The following is a 13,839-nucleotide window of genomic DNA, read 5'->3' on the forward strand; positions in this document are numbered from 1 at the left end:
GTCTCAAGTAAACCAACAGACATAGTCCGTGCGAGAATCAGAACAGCTTTGGTCAGGGCACAATGCCAAACACCCACATTAGCCTTCATATGTTTTTTAGACAACACAACAATAGATGGGCCCTCATTTGCAAATTCTCTGGCATCTCACTCGTAGAATGCTTCAAATACCCCTTCATTTTACAATATGTTACACCCCTTTTAACATTTGAATCTTCAAGTCGATACTTCATAACCCATGGCACCTTCTTTGTCATTAATGGAACAATAACCATTCCCATAATACACTAATTTGCACTGACAGTCCACGGGAAAAACAAAATACGTCTACAAACTGTCATTGCCATCCAACCTTCGATCGTACACATTTACCCACTGGCATTAGGTAGGCAAAAAGGGGAATATTTTATTAACCTTAATACTCTTTTGTTTATATCTCAATCTCAAATAATAAAATAAATTAGGCAAAGGAAGTTCAACATAAGTGAAATCACTTGTTGAAACACCTTCAACAACACTAGTTTTTATATTCGTCCACCTCTATCCACCTGAACATTACAAATAAAAATACATAAAAATTATAAATCTAAACAGTTCTAAGTACATTTGATTCCTTCATAATTTTGCATTCTTTTCTACTAATAGTAGCAGCCACTAAATATATCTCACCCTTCTGAATAATTCCAACATTTCCCAACAGCGTATCTTTGTAGTTCATCTAAACAACTTAAAAAAACCGATCCACAACCTCTATTCCGTGATGAACATACTTTTTGTCCTTGCCACCAAAGAGCTTGAATCTCATTTTCTTTAGCATCTGAAACCTGTTGGACAGGTCAAGATCAACAATCAAGATCTTAGGATTACCCTCACCAACTCCAATAAATATCTTGTCAGGTGTGGGAATGAAATCTGACAGACTATTATTACTTATGATGAAAAACAAAACATGGTGGACCACAGTTTCCTCTTTAGCCTCTTGTCCTAATTAAACATTCCCAATTAATTTTATACCCTTAACCACGATCTTGTCTGATTGACGGTCATATCTTTTACTACCCAACTCAATACCATTCAACAATCTCGCCACACCTTTATTATCAAATTTAACGTCCCTTAACTTTTCATCCTACAGTTGTAACTTCCTTACTCCCCTCTTAGTCTTCTTAATATATCGGAGAATATTATGAATGTACCATCTACGAATGTATGCTGCCCTAAAAGGTGCACGACCATGGTAACTACACTTATATCCACTGGACGCCAATGTCCTTGACCTCCAGTACGCCAATGTCCTCCGATATTGGCTACTTACTACTCCTTTCATTTTTTTAAAAAAAAAAACTCCAAATCTTTTATCTAAACACTTTTACAAAATCGATTACCTCTGTCAACCCTTTTGTTCAGACACCTTAGCTTTGATATTTTTGCCCTCTACTTCTCGTACCCACAAACAAACTTCGCTGGAACTGACCACCGACTCTCTTCCCATAATCCTATTTGCCACGTCAAAAAACGATCTATACACATTTGAGTGAACTGCCCGTAATTCTCATGACTCTTTTAAGTAGTACAACATTGTATACCAATACAATCAACAACAAAAAAAGACAAAAAATGGGGGACGAAACAAGGTACCAGAAAACGTAACCGCAATAGCTATCCCACTGCAAAAGCATTTTCCTCTCTACAGACAAATGTTTTTTGGTACCAAATAAATAGCAAAATTAGCCCGTGAGTAAGGAGAAAGATTCCCAATTCAAAACAATTCAAAAGCACAATAATTTTCCCGTCTTTGCTTTATGTCACTCCATCTGAAAATATCTTTACATTACAACCACGCAAACCGCGACAAACGTGACACATGTAAAGCACTACCCAACAAAGGAATCAAAAGTACTTACACCACTCACACCTGGGCCCGGGTTCCTTTTAACTACATCCATACACGTGTCCATAATCAATGAATGGACGGCTCAGATCAACGCGCGCCCTTCCAATCACACCAACTCACACCAGATTTTTTAACTAATAGGAAGCCCTTGTACGACTGGTGTGAATTTACTGTTTACCACTACAAAATGCCTTGCCAAGCCTCTTTCCGTTTCTATGCTAAAAATGTTTTCCTCACCTACACACAATGCCCTTGCCCAAAACATACTCGCGGTGTGTAATTTTGACTTGTGTTTTACTTTTATCTCCTGCAAATGGGAGGGTAATATGCACGACAATAGAGTTTTTAACGAAGTACCACAGGACCTGGCAAAACAATTCCCCCACCCGAAGGAAGGTTAGATGAATTAGGGGTGTTCAATGTAGTTGTTAGTAGTGTGCATTTGGTTAATAAATGAGGTTACTAATGCAAAATGATCTTATTACAAGCAGGAAAATACTACCTCATTGATGCGGGGTACAAGAACCAAAAAGGCTTTCTGGCGCCGTTTTAAGGGATGTCGATACCACTAAGAAGAGTTTCACACTAGTGGACGGGCAAAAAATGCAAACGAAGTTTTCAACACGGTGCACTCCTCTTTACGAAGTGCAATTGAACATACGTTCGGAGTTTGGAAAGTGCGATAGGGTTTCTTACATAACATGCCTTGGTATGATTTTGGAAAAATACAGGTGCCATTGGTCGGGGCTTCAATGGCACTACATAATTTTATACACCGCTACCCAACGACGATGAAGACTTCAATAGGGTTGCCAATGCAAAGACTTTTATTTTCAATGACATGATGGTGAACCGGAGGGCGATGATGACGTACATATGAACGAAGTTAGAAAACCATTCGGAATGAGTTGGTGCGACATCGATGTGAACTCGAGCTGTAATCCTGTTCAAACACACCTATTGATGGGAAATGATATGAATATATCGCACTATTGAACTAATTATAATACTGTCTGCTTGTCTTTATAAAACAAAGGTCGTCAAATGCGTTTAGCATAAATAAATCAGAAATTAAAGAAAAAAAAGAAAAAAAAATTTGAAGCGCAATTTCTTCGGAAAAACACCAACTTTTACATTGTTGGTAACATTAATATTATATTCCCAAAAAAATTGTTCAAACAACCACATGGGTAAAAAAGTAAATTTCCTAAGTTGGGTGGGGGTATTTTGGTTATTTCAGTGTGACGCCATAAACAAATATTAACCCAAAAAGCAAAAAAATAACTTTTTACTAACTTCCCAAATTACTTTCAAAAAAAGTCAAAAAGCTTGGTAAAAAGCCAAAAGTCAATTTTTTACCATCTTCCCAAACCACTCCATAGTGATAAAAGTGAAAATCAATTGTGTGCGTAGTGTTTGTTGGTTTAGAGAGTGATTGTGTTCCAATGGTACAACTAAATGTATATTTACATCTATCATATCTATGTACAAAGGACAAAAAAAAAATATTAAATAAATTTTTAATGCCACAACTAACATTTATTTTTATCACTTTTCTGCCTTGTTTTTCTTGAACTTGGATCCTCTGTAGTGCCCACTCTATTGTGCATAAAAATGACATCATTTTGATATAGAACAGATTGAGGGAAGAGTGGTGACCAACCCAACCTGCTTTGACGATCACCTTCTCCCACCTTCAACCCATCGCATCACAGTCCCCTTCCCGCTTCCCTCGCACCATTGCCAACTGCCATCGTCGCCCAATCCCAACCTCTCTTCTCTTTCTTCTTCTTCCTCCTCTTTCTTCTTTCTTCTTTGCCACAAACCCTGGATCTAGGGTTTGCAGTGGCAAAGAAGAAGAAGGGTTTGTAGCGGCAACAACAAAGAAGAAAAAAGAAGAAGAATAAGGGGTGGGGATGAGAAGAGGGTTGTTGATGGTGGTTGAGGGGTTGCCGAAGGTGGTGTTTGTGGCATCCGGACTAGACCGGAAGGAGAAGGGAAGGTGAAGAGGAAAGGTCATGCTAGTTCTCATTGTCCGTCACCAGAGGTGGTATTAGTGGCAACCCAAATCTGAATAGGTCATGTTGGTGCTCCTCGTCCATCGCCGAAGGTGGTGTTGGTGGCAACCCAGATCTAAATTTGTGGAGAAGAAAGCAACAACTGGAAGAAAAAAAAAAAAAAACACTAAAGCAGCAGCAACAAAACGTCATTTGTAGTGTACTACAAAAAAAAATCAGACTTTTTTCTCTCATATGTCCTTATGGCAAAGCTTGTCTCCCCTATCAGAAATTTTTCTCTGATATGAAAAGGATGAAAAGAATTGTTTTGGCTTACCTAGAGCCTTGTATTTATAATGAAACAATATTACAAAATAGGAAACAAAAATAAAAAAGGCATTAAATCTATGATTGGTTTTATACATACTACCATAATTACAATATTCACTATTTCCTAATTTAACACTACCATAATTATAATTTCACTATTTCCTAATTCCAACACTCTCCCTCTAACTTGTGTAAAGATATTCAATAAACGCAGCTTGCCGTAGACAACTGCAGTAATGTTGGACCTACAAACTTGGAAGGGGGAACCTGCAAAGGGGGGTTAGGACTAAAAAAAGGAAGATCCTCACAAAAAGTAACATTCAGAGTGTGGTGAAAGTGACGAGACACAGGATCAAAACATCTATACCTTTTAGACATGGAAGAATACCCCCAAAAGATACAACGAATAAACTTGTCATCTAACTTAGTGCGAGCGGGACGACGGTCCTGAACAAAACATGTACACCCAAAAATACGAGGTAAAAGAGGAAAAAGGATAGTCTTAGGCATAAGAATATGGAATGGGGTAACGCCATGTAACACACGACTAGGCGTCCTATTAATGAGATAGATCGCAGTAAGAACAGCTATGTGCCAATAAGACTTGGGCACACGCATACCACGAAGAAGACAACGTACGACAGACATAATATGACAGTTTTTACGTTCAGGCACACCATTTTGTTCAGGAGTCCGAGGACATGTAAGTTGTTGAAGAATACCCATTCGATTAAGGTTGAAACGAAACTCATTGGAGACGTATTCCCCACCATTATCAGAGTAGATGTTCCTAACAACTGTATGAAATTGTGTCTTAACCATTTGCAAAAAACTGAATGAACATGGAAAACACATCAGACTTGCGGCGAAGTAAATAAACCCAAGTGCACCTAGTGTGATTATCAATAAAAGTCATATAATAACGATAACCCGAAAAAGCAGAAATAGGAGAGGGACCCTACACATCAAAATGAATAAGGTCAAAAGCACTAGGGGCCCATGTCATATGTGGTATATAACTAGTACGGATATGTTTAGACAACTCACAAGTAACACAATGAAATTTAGAATCCTTGCAAGCTTTATTTAATAAAGGGAAAAGTTGACATAAATATTGAAAGTTAACATGACCCATACGGGCGTGCCATAACTCTAAAGTTTGAACAGAAAAAACACAAGATATAGAAGTAGGCAAAACAGATGCCTGAAAACTAGCTAAAATCAAAGGCTGGTTCGGTGGATCCCCAAAGTAGTATAGCTCATCACACTCATATCCCCTACCAAAAATCCTCTTCGAACTCAGGTCCTATAAAAGACATGAAGAAGGGAAGAAGATAACAGCGCAGTTAAAGGTTTTGGCAAGACGACTAATAGATAGAAGATTATAAGCAAACTTGGGAACATGCAACACAGAAGATAAAGTGATGGCAGGGGATAAAGACACAACACACTTATGTTGGACAAAAGAGCAAGAACCATCAACAAGACACGCAGATGGGGTAACAATGGTGGGTTTAGGAGAGGAAAGAAAAGAAAACTCACCAGTCATATGATCAGTAGCCCCAGAATCCAGAATTCATAAAGGACTAGCAGACTGAACGTGGAAAGCAGTAGAAGTACCTGTAGCAAAGGTGGCAGTAGAGGATGATGAACTAAGAGAACTAGTGGTGAGAGACCCAAGTTGAGCCTGAAGCTGACCAATCTAAGTCTGTAACTGCTGTAGATTAGGGACATTAGAAGGCTCAGAAGCAAGAGTAACTTCCACCAAAGCAGCAGTGCGAGCAGAGCCAGAACCACGTGGAGCAGGACCACGAGGACGGGAAGGGCGTTGCCTTAACTCAGGATGAAGTTTGAAGCAACGGGCTTTGACATGTCCAGGGCACCACAATGATGACAAGTAACAGAACCGATGGAACTTCGAGAACCAGAACTCGCAGCAAGAGCCATCTAATTTGCTAAAACTGGAGGGACTGAAGGAACACTAGGCTGAACCAATCGCCGGCGACGCTTATCACTGTCAATAATGGCAAAAGCCTCATAAAGAGATGGCATGGGTAATGTGTTTAGAATCTGAATTCGAAGAGATTCAAATTCAAAGTTTAAACCCATGAGAAACTGATAAGTGTGCTATCGGGCAAGCCTCTTGGATACAAGGGAGGCGGCGGCTGGTGGAAGGTCAGTTAAAGTCTCATATTGAGCAAGTTCCTCCCAACGAGCCTAAAGATATCCAAAGAATTCAACAATAGAAAGGCCAAGAGAGGACTGAGAGACCCTGGCTATATCCTAGTAAAGCTCGAAGATACGGGCATCATTGTGAGCATGAGCGTACATTTGTGACAATGTCTGCCACAAACTCGGAATTGTATCGCAATAAAGAAACATATGATAAATTCAATCTTCCATGGAATTAAACATCCATCCCAATATAGTGCAGTTATCAATATCCCATTGAGCATGTATAGGGTCCATCGCAGCTGGCGGGGTAATAGTAGATAAAAGCCAATGGGCCTTTTCCTTTCTCCCAAGATAGAGTTTAAGGGAACGGCTCCAAGCAACAAAATTTTTCCCATTCAACACCACACTTGTAATACGATGAACAAGAGTGTGATGAGAAAGAGAAGAATCAAAACCAACAGGAATAGGTTTGGTGGGTACATCAGAAGAGACAATAAGAGATGGCTTAGTCACGGTGGAAGAATAGGGGCTGAAAAACACAATCACAGCAACAATGGCTGAAATAATGCAAGAAGCCAGAAAAAAACTCAACGGCTTATCCAAATAAATGCTACCGAACAAATCTGGAACCCCAATGAATCAAGAGGACAGGAAAAAAAAAAAAAAAAAAAAAAAAAGGCGCCTAAAACATTAGCACAACACCCCGAGAAGGGGAAAAGGGACCCCGAACCACCCTAGAGGGGTAGCCGAAGCACACAGGACCAAAACAAAGTCTGGTCAACAGCAAACAGAGCCTCAGCAAGAGTGTAGGAGACCTACAGAAGGGAAAACAGGAAAGAAGAAGCATTGTTGGGTGGTCTATAAGGTGTGGGTAGGGCTGTCGGCAGCTGAAAGAGAAAAAATAAGGCTAGCCGTGGTGATAGGTGGGACTGGGTGGTGCCAACAGAGGGAGAGAAGGGCTAGGGTGGCTGGTCTTTGGCTCTAATACCAAAAAGGATGAAAAGAATTATTTTGGCTTACCTATGAATGAGGTAGAGCCTTGTATTCATAATGAAACAATATTACAAAATAGGTAACGAACAAAATAGAAAACGAAGATAAAAAAAAGACATTAAATCTGTGATTGACACAATCACAGATTTTATACATACTACCATAATTACAATATTCACTATTTCCTAATTTAACACTATCATAATTATAATATCACTATTTCCTAATTCCAACGATGTGTCCATATGGCAAAGCCTTTCTCCCCTCCCCTCTATCTGTGTCTCACTTGTTCATTATACGGCTCACGGCATAGAGCTTATGGTTTTAGCAAATTTTAACTTCTGCAACAACTAGCAACATCTTAGCAAACCCATTGGAGCAAAACAAAAATGTTCACTGTCATAGCGTCTGAATCAGTGGGCTTATTGTGAGCCCTATTTGGAATGCTCTAAGTCATGGTGGTAGCGGTGAGGGGAGGGTGATAGGCTTTGGAAGGCAAACTAATTAATTTTCCTCTTTTTTTATCGTTTAAAAATATTCAAAGAACTAATGAAGGGTAAAATTGGTTTTTTATTAAAAAATTAACGACGTTATCATATTTTATCCAATTACTTAACAGTTGATTAATAACATGAATATAAGTGGACGGTAACATTAGTTTTCCAAATTAGTCGGTCCAATGACTTGGATGCCAAGTTATCTAAAAAAAAAAATGAATATAAGTTTAATGTGATTAATCCTTAGGGAGGTCGGCGTCATTTATCTATACTAATAGGGTCAGGTGTAATTTGAGTATTAGTTAAATGAGGTCAGTATAATTTTTCCTCTTTTAAGTTACGTCACGTGTTAATTGTGGAGATGATTTTGGCAGAGAGAGAACTATTTTTGTCACTGCCTATTTTTATTTTTATTTTAACACATTCTAACTACAGCATTGGAAGACCCACTAACAAAATTAACAAAAACTTGTACAAAATTGGGTCCTAATTTAAATACTTTTTGTCATTTAACACATGACAAACAATTTTAGCCATCCCATTAGAACTCCAAGGGCGGCATCTAACATTTCCAACAGCCAGTATCCAGCTTTTGACAGTCTAATGCTCCCAAGTCCGATCTTTAACACTTTCATTCGGGGTACCAGCTAATTGGTCAGTCAATCTCCAGAATATCCTAATCTTTCATAAGATACAGCTAAATAAACAATGAAAGGGCATCTTCAAAAACTGGACAAGCAAAACATTGGGAACATATATTGTATCAAATTAGTTTGGCATGATGTTCAGAATGTTGTACGAAACGTCATAATATGCACGATAACCGTTTGCATATGTGGTTTTACAAAAACAGCATGCTCATAATAAAAAATTGAAAAGGCTTTCGGCTCACCTTTTGTCTTTTGACGTATCCAATATGTTTCCAAAATCTGTGTCCTAACTTTTTTTTCCCACTCCTTCAAACCTCATTCAAGGCGTTGCAATTGGCTTTCTAAACAATTCATGGCAGAAAAATCCTCATCAGGATTTCTTGGCCCTCTTACTTTTGCCATTCGTAGTTCTCATATTAGCAGCTGTAATAAGTTTATAATCAGAGTGAGGCATTTCACTCAGCTTTCCGAACCATTCCTCGTAGAACTGCCACATTTCTGACCTGATCAACAACAAAAAAACAAGAGTTCAATCAGCAGAACAGAACATGAGGGCAAAATAGTAGTAGTAGGAGGACTGGTATGCCGTACCAGTATGCCAAGAACTGAAATGGTGCATACTTTTCATACATTATATCAACATCTCTTTGAACATTTTGAATGGTGGAATTTCTTTTATGAACCTGAGCTAACAACCATTCAAGGGGGTCAGCTATATTTCCAACAACTGAGAACACACGAGGAAACAAAACAAAAAAAAAAAAAAAAAAAAAAAGCAGCAAACAAACAAACAAACAAACAAAAAGAGGGACCTGTTTTAAATGCCTAATAGTTTCAGAATCAGTTGGAATCACATGGTAAAATCCCATGCAAACGAGCACATTGGCACATGTAAAAGGGCCAAATCCATAAATTTCGTTCAGTTGCTCAACTGCCTTGCTGTAGTTTGATAAGCTTGGTTCACTACAAGCTTCTTCGAGTTGTCTAAGTTGGATTCTGCCTTCAACAATACTCTGAGCAAGCTTTATTATGCGACTTGCTCTATAGCCAAGATTACAGCGCTTTTCCAGAAACTTTTCATTAAGGGTTGCTAGTTCTCTTGGGCTAGGAAAATTTCCAATCCTATTGTGGCTGGAAAGTTCTATCACTTCTGAAGACTGAAGATCAGAAAACAGACGTGAATCAGCTTTAGAAACTTCAGTTAAATCAGCATTACTAATTTCAGTTGAAGTCTGAGAAAAGTTGTAGCATTCATGCAAGTCTTTTTCTCCATTTGACGAGAGGATGCTTGGGCATAGTTTCTTTGTCCCTTGTAAGCAATCTGACATTTCAACAGAATCTGTCCTCATGGTATTTTCTGCTTCTATTTGTGTTTGGGTCTTCAAAAATCTGATGGCTAAATTTTTGGAACCTTTTTTTGCTCGAAGCTTCCTCTTTGGTTCTTTTCCTATAGGTGTCTTTGGAACTAAATGCTCAGTCTCAGCTTTTGGAGTTTTTGTACCATTTTCAACATTGGGAACTAATGCACTGAATGATGAGCACTGCAGTTCCAACTGAAGCTCACAAAGTGCTCTAGCCATGCTCAAGGTCCTGGACCACCTACAGAAGATAAGCATACATTAAGTTCATACATTTTTTTTTTTTCTTTTTCGCTCATAAAACATCAACTTTGAGAAGACTGTTATTTAAAACCCAAGCATACACAGAATGATAAGCTGCATATGACCAAACACTAATTTTGCTACTCTTTTGTATCTGCTGAGGTTAATACCGTTAATGTCAAGAGCACAATTTGCCAATCTCAAAATTTTGACACTATCAACCAACAAATAACAATATAACCACAGTGATTGGAGCCAGAAATAACAGCACGATCATCAAAAGAGAGCAAATGTGTTTTTCCATTTCTTTAATCTTTTCTATCTTTTGACAAACAGATTTTGTGAATACGAGGCGATGAAACCTAGGCAACTTTTTAAAACAAAACTACGATGATTAAAGAGTAATGATATAATAATAGAAAATTCATACAGAATTTCTGTACAAAATAATGTGGCTCAATGTGGACCTTTTACTTTAAAATAAATCACTCATGAAGATGACTTTTATTTACAAAAATGATGTAGCCACATCATTCTTGTGGTATTTTTTGTATAAATTATCCAAGAATAGAGTTTTCCAAGCTTAAAACCCAATACCCATTTGTTAACAAATTGGAAATTGAGAGAAGTAGTTTTGTATGTTCTCCCACATGTTCTATTATTCCATACTAGAGTCACCAGCCTGGGACATTCTTGTTGTGTTATTTATAATTGGGTAGAAATCTATTAAATTATTATTCCCTTTTAGTGATTTTGCCTTGTAACTAACTTTTTTTTTGGCTCCCATTATCAATTTGGATATCCTAAATATGAACCATGCAATTGTTTCTTTTGTACAAAGGTAAATAAAGGCTTCTCTTCTAGAGAAAAGGTCTCTATTCAATAAAAGTATAAACAGATATATTTATACTGAATTACTAATCGTAATACCTTTATTGATAAGTGCACACCGTATTTTGTCATTTAGTGTGCTTTGGAAATTGTAATATGTATAGTTTTTTTTAATACTAAAGACAATATGGAGTGTATATATAAAGCATGGGAGTGGGAATAACAGTTCTCTATTTATTTCTATATATTAACATAGCATTTGTCTATTTTGATGTGACATTAATTCAGGAGTAATGATTGAATACCGAGAGGCAAAGATTTCATTAGAAGAGCCAAAAAGGGATGAAACCTGTGTACACCAAGAGTATATTCTAATAATAAAAATTCAGCTATGCAACATCTATGAAAGAGAGATCTCCTAAAAAACCAATAAAAGCAAAGGATGAGTATATCAACCTCTATCTAAAGGCATTGACTATTGGGATACGTTTCTTCTTATCATAGTACACCCAATTCCATTAAATTGCAATGTTTAGTACTATGAAACTTCTTGCAGAGCGTATTCACTGCAAGCTACTGTGCCATATATATCTGAGCCACCGGTGACTTTTCCCACACTTTGTAGGCAGGACTTAGTGCTATTGCTGTTCTCCAAGAATCAATTTTTTGAATTAAAACATGCCGCTTCACTACAAGATCTTGTATTGTCTCTGTTAATTTGACAAAGTATATGCTCGAGATTAAAAAATAAAAAATAAAAATCAACCCAACACTTGAATAAATCAGTGCATAGACTCAAGCCTATCAAAAGCTTATAGTTATTGAGGCTTTCAACCATTGAATTTTGCAGGTACAAGTGCACATCAAATGGTAGTGATAACAGGCCTGCCCAGCAGCAGACAAAAGTTGAGTTGGACTTGACAAACCAACAGAAACACATGGGTTTTGGTTCAAACAGATTGAAAATAAGAGCATATTGAATACATGATAAAAAAGCACCCGCAGAGAACTAATGGCCCAAGAATTCAGACCTCAATTAGCAAGTTTTCTAATCTGAATTATTAGCATATATACATAACCATATATTAATTTTCAAGGAAATTCTATGGTACACACTATGCACCCCAGTTACTACCTTTGTGGTCTTTGGTTGTGACCTATTGTGGTGGTGTTAGTTATGACTCAATTATTTTGGTTATGATCCAAGAGTTCTTTGGTTATACCTTATGTGCTGTTTGGTTATAACTCATTTTGTTTGTTTTTCAGTTATGACTCAGTAGGATTGAGTTACGACATTGGTGGTAATCAAACCCACAAATGTCATAATTTGCATAGCATTACCCTAATTTCCAACACTTGCTTTCAACAATCAAACAAGCTTGACACCAGACTTCCCTGAGGACAATGTTCAATAATAAAGAAGTGCATTGTTCTAATTAGTCCTTTTGAAAAGAATTCAATGCTTAATTCATTGAATAATTTACACCCATTTGCAATTCATCCATGTACACAAAATTACACCTCAAAAAACAGATTCATCAAAATTCCAACTTTCCTCTTAATTTTATACATAGCAATTGCTTCCAGTGAGAGAGAGAGCTTACTGGCAGTTGCAGAGGAGTACACTCTTGACCATGTCCTCGAACAATGTAGGCGACCTAAACACTCTCCCAAAACCCCTCTCTTTGGCTTCTCCATGCATCTTCTGAAACTCCTTCACTCTCCTCTCTTCCCCCTCCGACAATCTCAGCATTCTCCTCACTTGATCCTACCAATCCACATCAATCAAATCACAATCAATATATACATACACAAATATATGCATAGAGAGAGAGAGAGAGAGATACCAGTAACGATTTTTGGTGCTGAGGAGAGAGAAAGACGGTGCCAAAGACATGGAGATGGAGAGATTGAGGAGAATAGGAGGGGTGAGAGATGCGGACGAGAAGAGAAGTAGGTGATGACGAAGGAATAGAGTCGCCATTACCAGATTCACCATCAGAATGGAGGCGAAGTGGGCGTTCTAGGGTTTTGGAGAGAGGGTCCCAGTGATTGGGGGCCGTCATGAACAAACCATGGCTACAAACTGCCTTCACCAGATCGAATGTCGCCGCCGCCTCCCCCAGCGGCAGCTCCACCACCACCATGCCGCCGTCTGCGGTGGCTCTTGGGATCTCCTCCGCCTTCTCTCTGAGTTCTTTCATTTTCGTCCCTCACCTTTTTCCGGCGAGCGAAGGGTTTTAATCGGTTCGGAAATAGAAATATCAGAAACTTGAGGGACGAAATTAGGAATATAGAAAAATATTGGGGCCATCGGGAATTTTAGAAAAGTTGTGGATAATTTTGAATACAGCAAAATGTTGAAGTATTAGATAATTTTGAAAGCCGGCAAAGCACTAGTATATTTGATCACATCATGAAAAAACTGCTCACTTGAAACCAAAGCACATAATACAAAAATGCTCTGTAATGAATTTCTGGAGTACATGACCCATATAATCCATTAATGTTTGGAAGAAACTTGGTTTTTATCCCCTAAAAAATGGACACATTGTAAAAAAACAAAAGATGTGCTTGCCTTTTGCTATGGTCTGAATTGAAGGCTGTTATTCAATTTCATTAGGTCTATTAGGAGTTTTCTTTTCATTATTTGAATCGTTCATTTTGTTAAATCTTTTTTTGTAGATATTGTTTACAAAAAAAATTTAAATCAATTTAATAATTATAACTTCTTCATTTTGTTGCGCTTATTTCTAAAAGAATAAACGACAAGTCTATTTTTAAAGTTATTCATTTTTTTAAAACAAATGTAATAAAATGAATAACTAACAATTATTGAATCGATTTAAAATTATATTTTATGAATCAAAAA

General features: G+C 37.6%; 1 protein-coding gene across 3 annotated transcripts; it reads right to left on the reverse strand.

The window, feature by feature from the left end:
- Positions 1-423: 423 nt before the first annotated feature.
- Positions 424-13,466, reverse strand: LOC114291732 (uncharacterized). Of its 3 annotated transcripts, none has more exons than XR_014329339.1 (6): positions 12,815-13,466; positions 12,572-12,735; positions 9,348-10,134; positions 9,127-9,218; positions 8,778-9,038; positions 424-823 (listed from the first exon to the last, which is right to left on the reverse strand). XR_014329339.1 is itself a non-coding variant. In XM_028235595.2 (5 exons), exons 1-5 carry the CDS (start codon positions 13,169-13,171, stop codon positions 8,906-8,908), a joined length of 1,533 nt encoding a protein of 510 aa, XP_028091396.2. In that variant the 5' UTR covers positions 13,172-13,466; the 3' UTR covers positions 8,616-8,905. The 3 variants fall into 3 exon arrangements, 1 of the variants encoding a protein (XP_028091396.2); XR_003639483.2 differs by lacking the exon at positions 424-823 and adding an exon at positions 3,154-4,053; XM_028235595.2 differs by lacking the exon at positions 424-823 and having other exon boundaries at positions 8,616-9,038.
- Between the last annotated feature and the right edge of the window lie 373 nt (positions 13,467-13,839).

The sequence above is a fragment of the Camellia sinensis genome, chromosome 5 (assembly GCF_055761805.1).
Source record: "Camellia sinensis isolate YWXY chromosome 5, ASM5576180v1, whole genome shotgun sequence".
In the NCBI taxonomy this organism is placed as follows: Eukaryota; Viridiplantae; Streptophyta; class Magnoliopsida; order Ericales; family Theaceae; genus Camellia; species Camellia sinensis.

What these genes read in the sequence shown, in the direction of transcription:
- LOC114291732 (XM_028235595.2), bottom strand. Translation starts at nt 13,171, where the DNA reads ATGAAAGAACTCAGAGAGAAGGCGGAGGAGATCCCAAGAGCCACCGCA. An exon ending in AGCACCAAAAATCGTTACTG is followed by an intron (nt 12,736 to 12,814) that starts GTATCTCTCTCT and finishes GTGGATTGGTAG; the next exon opens with GATCAAGTGAGGAGAATGCT. An exon ending in TTTCAGTTCTTGGCATACTG is followed by an intron (nt 9,039 to 9,126) that starts GTACGGCATACC and finishes GTTGTTGATCAG; the next exon opens with GTCAGAAATGTGGCAGTTCT.